Source organism: Myotis lucifugus, unplaced genomic scaffold (genome assembly GCF_000147115.1).
Source record: "Myotis lucifugus unplaced genomic scaffold, Myoluc2.0 scaffold_517, whole genome shotgun sequence".
Classification (NCBI taxonomy): Eukaryota; Metazoa; Chordata; class Mammalia; order Chiroptera; family Vespertilionidae; genus Myotis; species Myotis lucifugus.
In genome coordinates this window covers 4,533-13,725 of record NW_005871565.1, presented here as the reverse complement: position 1 = coordinate 13,725, position 9,193 = coordinate 4,533, and the positions used below count along the sequence as shown (strand labels likewise).

The following is a 9,193-nucleotide window of genomic DNA, read 5'->3' as shown; positions in this document are numbered from 1 at the left end:
CGCTGCTGGAGGAAAAACAGTGCGAAGACTCCTTAGCCCTCGGCCGTGAGGAATCCTGGGTTACTCTGGTAATGAGGCAGAAAACTGCAAAGAGCTTGACCAGCAAAGCAGAAAAAAGGCCAAAGAAAGCCCAACCTAATTCGTACAATAAACAACACTATTTGACCTTATACAGCGAAATAGTTATAAACTTAAGAACTCTTCAAAAATTCATGAGTGTATAATCTTTCTAAAATCAAGTGCTCTGCATTGTGAAACATCAGCTACTAATTAAAATTGGAAAGTCTCAAACTGATGAGGTCACATCCATACAGCATTTATAAACAGTCTTTGTGGTGTATGTCTTCCTTGAACCTGTGATTTGTGTGGTTCTGACTCTTGCTTTCATGATTCTGACATGTTACAGGGCTATGCTCTGCTTTTGTTTCATAATCACCCTTTTACTTTTTTATATCAATTCCATTTTATTTTTTAACATATACCTCAATCAGATCATTCAGATCATGCTTTAATATAAAGTGTTTTATCATCATCATCACTCCTTTTAAAATAGGTGCCTGGAATACGCTTTTAATAAGACAGGATTTTAAAAACAAAAAGTGGTAACTGGGGGACTAAGGTGCTTTGACAGTAAGCCTAGTTTTAATGCTTAAAAACAAACCAGCTTTGCCTGGAGTCGGAGCGCGGGGCCAGGCCGTGGGGAAAGCCAAGCTCCGGTGGGAAACATGTCAGGTTCAGAGCTTGGCAGGAAGTGGGACCGGTGCTTGGCGGATACGGTCGTCAAGATAGGTACTGGTTTGGATTAGGACCTGTCTTCTCACTTACCTTCTTTGAAAGAAGAATGTGGCCACTAGCCTTGGGTTCTGGCATGGGGTTGGGAATGGCCTACTCCAGCTGTCAGCATGGTTTCCAGGCTCCATATCTTCTACGTGGAAAATATGTGAAAGAGCAGAAGCAGTGAGTTACACCTGAGAACATCTCGGTGCGAGGAGAAGAGAAGTCATGTTTATCCCTCAGGATACTGAAGTGCCCTGCAGCAAGCTGACATTCTTCTGTAACAATGTTATCAGCAGTGCTTTAAACTCCAGCACACTGCTCATGTATTTGAAACCAAGTCTGTTTCTTGTTTTGTAGTTTCTCTCTGGAAACTGCAAGGAGGTGGTCTTAAATAAATTAAACAAAAATAGGCAAAACAACAACAACAAAAACAAAGCCCAAAAAACAAAAAAAAAAACAGCTAACTGAAAATTGAAGTATAAGTGGCATTTTATATTTTAAGTTTTTTAATATATTTAACAATTATTTTACACAGAACCCCTGATTTGTCCACAAACACTATAGGTCCAATTAGTTGGTTTTTTAAAAAAGCATCACTTTAATAAAGACAACTGGCTAAGAAATAAAAGAGAAAACACTCAGAATGTGTACCCCAAGCCCATTTTGGAGGATTTAGTGAACAGAGTCTCTCTTGCATACTAAGCAGGCTGGTCACGCTTTGCCCAGGATTCCTGAATAATGAGGATTTGCTCCCAAAACTTCCCTTATGGTCTTGCGATGCCCCATTCTATGCGCTCAGCAGCCCTGAAACAATCCCAACCCAGCAGCATTTTGCAAGTCATTGAGAATATATTTTTTAAGTACAACCCATGCCTAACACCATGATTAAGGTAGTAGTAGGAAATGAAAGCTTAACAAAACCTTATGGAAACACAATTGAGAGTCTGCATGAAATCAAGGTCACAGAAACAGTACTGCACCTCAGGATTTCTGTTAGGTACTTTAAAAAGGTATTGAACGATAAAAGCATTTAATATGAAAAGGGAAGTTGAAGTCTTGACTTTCTAAAAAATTTCACTCTTAAAATATTAGACAAACATGAAAAAAACGAGTTAAATCCCTCCACAGGTAAGCCATCTGTCATCCATTCAAAGTTTGTTAAACTTCATTTCTTCACCAAGAACCGCGTGATGTCGGATCCATGCTTTGCCGCCAGAGACTGTCTCCTCACCTGGCTTCTTTCCTTGGCTTGCCTGGCAGTTCTCTGAAAGTTAAAAACATGAATGTGTTCACATGCGGGGAGAAAAGTACTGGCTACAGAAACTCAAACACTCCCTGTATTCTGTTAGTCGGGAAATAGCTACATGACTGCCACACCCACTCCCAGTGCTTTGCCATTAGGGGCATCACCAAACCACAAGCAGCGAACCCAGCAGCTCTGCTGAGTGCCGAGGTCCTGGGTTCACTTAGGACCAGGTGCTGAGGAGAAAACACAGAGTTTGGGGGGATGCTACCCAGGGCGGTCCGTGCATCCCTCCCTTGGGGTCTCGGGGAGGAGGCCATGATTCCCCTCATCCAAGTGGGAGTGTTAGGCCATCTGTGGATTTCCCAGAATGCAGTGTGCACAAGGCCTGCCCTTTCCTCTTCTCTGGAATTCCCAACCCAGCAGCCAAACCAACACGGAAAACAAAATGGGATAGGCAAGAAATGGATTCTTTTGCCAGTCCCGCAAATAGGACTTTTCACGAGAACCTGAAAAATCGACCACAGAAGGGGCAGCATTTTGCTATATCTTAATTCTCTTATTAGTCTTAAATGTGCTACTGATTTGCACAGCGGAGAAATCGGACGACTTTTCCCCCAGATTGGAGTCCATGCACGTGTGAAGTGACCCAGGTGGGAGGGTGAGGAAAGCAAAGAGGGTTCAAATGAAGAACAAACGAACAATCCCCATTTGTGTAAGTTATGTTTGTGAGGAGAGGAATCTAAAATATTAAAAGGCTAAGAAAATGCTCACATAATATGAACATTGTCAAAGGATCCGAACAGATCTCAAAACTGTAAATACAATTGCTTAGCATTTTAAAAACCATCAGGGTCTTTAGTAAACAAACTTGGGCAGGCCACTTCCCCCACCGCACGGGCACAACCCATGCAGTCAGATGGGCACTCTCTTCCCTGATGGGCTAGGGGGGAGGGGGGGGTGGCGGGGGGAAGGGCGGGGGGAGGGCGGCTAACAGTATAACCTTTGGGAAAACAGCTTGGAGGTAAAAACATCAGCCTCAAAAATACACGTGACTCAGCGATATTTTAGATCTGAGACTCTATCTTAAGGAATGACCTCAAAACATTAAACAAAAAAAAAGTGTGTGGCAACAATATGTATAAGAACAAAAAAGAATGTAAGTAACTTCAATGTGCATTCGCATAGGAAGGGCTAAATACACTACAGTAGAGATCTATTCAACAGAATCATGTGCAGCCACTTTAGACAATAACATTATGAATGCTTATCATGGGAATGTGGGAAAATGCTTAAATCTGCCAAAGGGGAAAAATAAGTCAGATGCAAAGTTGCGTATTGAGTAAGTGTTTCTTTCGAAGATTATCTCAACAGGTAGGCCTGACTTCCTTTTGCTGACTGCCCATTAAAAATTCACCCTAGTTGATAAACAATCATTCATTGCTCAAAGATGTGCCAAGGTTAACAGGTTTTATACTTTGGCCAAGAGTGCAATGTTTGCATGTTGAACTGAGTTGGTCCTAGAGATAGTTTATTAACGTTCTTAGACATTTCAGGACATCCTTAGCCGCACATGCAAACATATGTCACTGCCCCAATTCACTAAACATCTAGCTGGAAGGTCTGAGTCTCTTCAAGACCATGCAAACTACATTGTATTTCTTTTCTGCTAGGCGGTGGGGAAATTTCCGGGTCTTGGGATGAATCAGAAGGCAAGCAGCCTCTCTCTCATCTGTGACTGAGACCGAGGCCTCGAGAGGAAACAGTGTTAGGTGATGAAAGAAATAAAATGTGTCTTGGATCCCAGCCCAGGACGTAGATCCCCAGTCCTCTCCCTGCCGGCATGCACGATGTCACCCAGGCCCGGGACGGAGTGGGACGAGCGGAGGGCACTGACCTCTCTGTGACAGACTGTGCAGAGAGTCTGCAGGTTGTCCAGGGAGCACTGTCCTCCTCCTCCGAACACCGGCCGGATGTGGTCCACCTGCCAGAAGTGCCCTTCCCCGGGGGCTCTGACCATTTCGTTAAGCTGCAACCAGAACCCAGGGTCAGCACTTTTGTACACACACTGCGGGAACTGTGGGTTTTGCATTGTGCGATCATGTTTACACAGCAGAATCAGGGAAAAATGCATTAGGATGGCTCTTTATAGCCTTTTTTTGTGAATAGGGAAAAGCCTCTAGGTTAGCAATTTGAAAACAATAAAATGTTTCTGGAAAAGTTCTTTTTTTCCTTACCTAAACCATTTTGAGAAAAAAGTATAAGCAAGTAGAAAATACCAAGACTCCTGACAGACTGGGAAAAATTAGTTGTTTTTGCACTTTTGAGCTAGTTTATACAGTCACTAAAACAAAACAGAAAAGAATAAGAACAGATTAAAAACTTAAAACTTCTAAATATTACTACTGACTTAAAAAAAATCTTTAATTGTTGACCTAAATGCATTCATTACTATACCAATGACAGTTAATTAATATTAATAGCTATAACCTGGAACTTCCATGCTAGTCACCTGGGAATCTGCCAGTTTACATGGACTGATATATTTCTAGAACAACCTCTAAAAGTTGCATATTTTGAATAAACAAAGCTGTCCACTTAAAGCAGGGATGATTTAGGCCAGTCCACATAGACACACTTAATATTTAAACAAGGATGACCTATATTCAAATGGGATGTATTTTAACATTTTACCTAAGGTAGTAAAACCAGCTCACCACACAGCTGTGCAGTTGTTTAAATATCACAAAGATCAGTGTGAAGGTTGTTTTATTTTCTCGGTCTTGAACAAGGAAGAAGTTGTAATCAACTTCCTGCTGCCAGCCACGGGAACCTGTGTTGCATTTCTAAAGCACTTTTAAGAAAAGCTGCAGACCTGTGTGGGCACAGGGACCCGTCAGCAGTGTCCAGCCCGAGAGGAGCCCCAAGTGGCAGCGAGTTAGAGCGGCAAGCTTTGTCCGGCTGTGGCTGGCACTGTGGGAAGCAGCTACTAATAGAAGTCTGATGCATCGAGCAAATGGCGCATTCTTAGGAAAAAGATCCATTTTGGTTCTGCCTTTTGTAACCAATTCTTTTGCTCTGAACAGTCTCTACTCTGGCAGACTCTGGCCTCTAGAAGGTGTTTATTCTCCCTAGTAATGAGCAAATCACGTGGGGACATCTTCAACATCCTAAATTCACCTGTCGAAAGAGTCACCCCCTCTCTGAGTGGTCCTCCCAGAACTGAGCCTGTGGTGCTCCCAGTCTTCTGAGCACTTTTGTTTTGGGTGTCACTATGCTACCTCCTGGACAGACTGCTTCCAGATGTCCTCCAGTCCTGCCACGTGTGTCTTCTGGCAGCCTCCTCACTGAGATGGGTACAATATGTCCCTCACCAGTTGACCAAAGTATATTTCAGGAACTCAGGACACCATTTAAAAAATAGTGTATCTCCCTAGTTCTCAAAGTTATGCGAATTCATTTTTGTAGAAATGCTTATTAGTGAATTCTGTCATAATTCAGCAATAATAGGTAAATAAAATATATGATTTGACAATATTTTAGTGGGCAGAGAGTGGCTCAGGAGTGATTTTTAAAATCACTGCTCTCACTGCTCTGGCTGGGGTAGCTCAGTGATCAGAGCATCGGCCTGTACACTGAAGGGTCATGGGTTCAATTTCCCGTCAAGGGCACGTAACTGAGTTGCAGGTTCAATCCCTGGCCCTGAAGGGCGCGTGCAGGAGGCAACCAATTGATGTCTGTCTTTCACATCGATGGTTGTCTCTCTCTCTCTCTCCCTCCCTCCCTCCTTTTCACTCTCTCTAAAAATTAATGAAAAAGATAATCCTCAGTTGAGGATTATCAACAAAAAAACTCAGCTCACTATAAAATTATACATTTTGCTTTAGTTTGAAGTTTAGAACTGATTAAATCACAACATTAGAAATCCAATTGAGTTTTGGGAATCAAAGCGAATATTGATGAGTCTAAAGATAATATTTTGTCATAAATTGCTCTGCTAAAATCTGGTTTTACAACAGATGAATATGTTTCCTTCTCATTGCAATGAACTGCATTTTATCTGTTTGCCCTTCATCATTCAATATTAATATCATGAAAAGTAGAGCAACTGGACCATAGTGTTGTTGTGTGTGTGTTTTTTAAATTTGTTGGGGATGTGGAGAAAAAGGACACCTTGTACACTGCTGGTAGGGGTGTAAATTGGCACAGCTACTATAAAAAACAGTAGGAGGTTTCCCCATAGGTGCTTCTTTTTTTTTTTTTGGAAATCAGACCTGGGATCCTTCGGTCTATGGGCTGACACTCTATCCACTGAGCCAAACCGGTGAGGGTCCTCATAGGTGTTTCTTGATGTAATGTATCATCTGTTAAGATCTCTCCCCAAATAATTTAACAAGAATCTAATTAAGCCTCTATATCTTATAACCATTATTCTGGAAATCGGGGGAGTAGAGAACCATGTCAGATAATACCATGAGAATACAGGGAGACACATCCAGAATGTGGGAAATCCTATAGGCAAATGATCCAGTTTCCTCAGCAATCGATGGTGTAAAAAAAAAAGAATGGGGCAATACAGAGTAAAGAGACCATACGAGGCATGACTAAATGCCATGTGTCATACTTCAAAGGGCCATACTTTGATCTAATCTGAACACGGCATTTTCAGATTGTCTGAAAAGATATTTTTGAGACAATCTAGGTGGGAAACCAAACACAGACTTATTATAATCAAGAAATTACCATTGTTTTGGTAATGGCTATTGGGGATATGGCATTAAATTTCCAAGACAAACAGAAAAAAAAAAGAGGGAGGGAAAGAGGATGGGAAAGAAGGAAGTCAGATAAAGAGGGATACGTAACGAAAATATTTAAGGATGAGATGAAGTTTTGTCTGGAATTTGCTTTAAAATAATTCCAGGAGAAAAAAAAGAATTGAGGTAAGGGACAGATGAAAATTAAGGCAAAAATGTCCAACTGTTAAAGTTGGGTGATGGGTTATGGGTTCATCATTCTCTCTACTTTTGTGTGTGTATTTAAGATTTCCCACATAAAAAGTTAAAAGGAGAGCGAGTCAGAATCCATCCCTCAGTACAACGCTGCCTTCCGTCTGCCACACAATTAGAACTTACCTGATCTAGAGGGAGCTGTGAGGTCCAGGCAGCATCCAGAAGACTCTTCCGCTGACTTTTAGGAGCGTCTCTCAGACGTAAAAAGAGCTCTTGTGCGTTCAGATGACACAGCTGACACACACCATGTTCAATTTCAAATACTTTGGCTCGCAGGTAACTGTTGTTAGAACGAATCCGAAACTCCTCCTGACAGTTCAGAGAGCAAAACCGTGAGTCCCAAGCGTTCGCTTTGCACTCTTGCTTCGTTCGGCCCGTGGGCTGCTGACAGCGGAGGTACAGTGGGTGTCCTTCACTGTCCACAGCTTGCAGGTAGCCTCTGGACGCAGGCGGCTTCACAGCGAGACCAGCTTGCGCTAGGCAGGGAGTCGGAGGTGGGACAGAGGCTCCATCTTCAAGACACTCCCTAGAATTGAACAGAACATGGCTAATTAATACACTAGTCTAAACAAGCCTAACTTCACATAATGGTCTTCAGGATTTCTATGCTGATAAACAGTAAACATAGAACCCGCAGATTCTGTGATTCTATGTGGAAATGAAACACTACAGTCAGCACTCTCGACTCCATGCCAAATACAGGAAAAAATGGTGTGTTTAAAAAAGTTAATTTGAATACAAATGTGCCGCATCTCTTGGGAATTTAGATATCATCAAGTTAAATAATCAGACTTGGAAACATCTGGAGAAGTTAGAAATGCTCTTCAGGCTGGGACAGGACTGGCTACTGTGAAATCCCAGCTAAAGCTCTCCAAACGGTGCACACCTCCCTGGGACACAGCCCCTTCCCAAGGCTCCGCTGGCCCACGGGAAACAGTCACATCCGTAAAGTGACCGAGCCAAGTAGCTAACAGTGTCCATAGGGTTAGAACCGAAGACTTGCTAAGCATATGCCTCCTACAGGTAAACTCAGAGTCTGACTGAATTAAAGTTAGAAATGACGCCCTAACCGGTTTGGCTCAGTGGATAGAGCGTTGGCTTGCGGTCCCAGGTTCGATTCCCATCAAGGGCATGTACCTTGACTGCGGGCACATCCCCAGTGGGGGGCGTGCAGGAGGCAGCTGATTGATGTTTCTCGCTCATGGATGTTTCTAACTCTCTATCCCTCTCCTTTCCTCTCTGTAAAAAATCAATAAAATATATTTTTAAAAAAAAGAAAGAAATGAAACGTGGTAGGACTTGTGCTCAATTTGTTAAGATAAAAGAAAAAGGTGCGTTACTCAATTGTGTTGAAAAGGCCTATGTGGGAATTACAACCGCTGTTTGCCTATGTCCTACGCTGCTTATTAGAAGCGTTAGAAGAAAACTTATTAGGAAAGAAAGAGCTCAGTATTAGGGGGCAGAGGCCAATTTGACCTCAGGCCTCCTAGCATCTTAGTGGCCTGGGGCAGGTCACTTGGTCTACCTGGTCTCAGGGTCCTCAAAATAACCTTCTTGTCTCTAATTACCAAGATGAGGCCATCATGTGCCTCACAGGGTTGCTATGAGAACTGAAGAATTACTGTATTGTGAAAGCTCTTTGGAACCTGTAAGGTGGCCACACAAGGGAAAAGCACAATTACAAAAATGAATGCAAAAATGGGAAGCAGTGGTCTCAGTGCTGCTGTGCCCGACCAGTAAGCAGGCCTTACTTTGTAGAAGTGTCCTGCGGCCCAGCCTCCTTGGTGATCAGGCGGACATGGCCCCCCGCATTCTTCACCTTGTCCATCGAGGCTGCAGCAACGTCTTCTTTAGTTATGTACCTAAAACAATGACCTGTTAGGTAGATGTTCTCTCCCTGGTAAGACATTTCCTGTTCACATCGCTCCTTGCAAAGGAGAGAAAAAGCGAGACCTAAGTCTATTGGTTGTGTGATGCCAAAGTTAGGGGATGACATTTTCTCCCTTTATATTGGTCACCACGTGTGGGAAACACATCTCTTTCTTCCACATTAGATTTATTTTTCTAAGAAATTCAAGAGCCATTCAGTGTTCTACGGACCCATTTTCCTTAGAGGGAAAAAGGCGTGGGCGTAGGGATAAGAAATGATGGAGCGCATGCACAC

General features: G+C 42.7%; 1 protein-coding gene and 1 pseudogene across 1 annotated transcript; one reads left to right on the top strand and one right to left on the bottom strand.

The window, feature by feature from the left end:
* Positions 1-725: 725 nt before the first annotated feature.
* Positions 726-967, top strand: LOC102420927 (annotated as a pseudogene).
* A 356-nt stretch (positions 968-1,323) lies between these two features.
* On the bottom strand, positions 1,324-8,938 carry LOC102423346 (DNA annealing helicase and endonuclease ZRANB3-like). Its single transcript, XM_006103883.3, has 4 exons — positions 8,781-8,938; positions 7,153-7,555; positions 3,918-4,049; positions 1,324-2,041 (listed from the first exon to the last, which is right to left on the bottom strand). The coding sequence occupies exons 1-4, from the start codon at positions 8,936-8,938 to the stop codon at positions 1,943-1,945; spliced, it is 792 nt and encodes a 263-aa protein (XP_006103945.3). The 3' UTR covers positions 1,324-1,942.
* Positions 8,939-9,193: the final 255 nt, after the last annotated feature.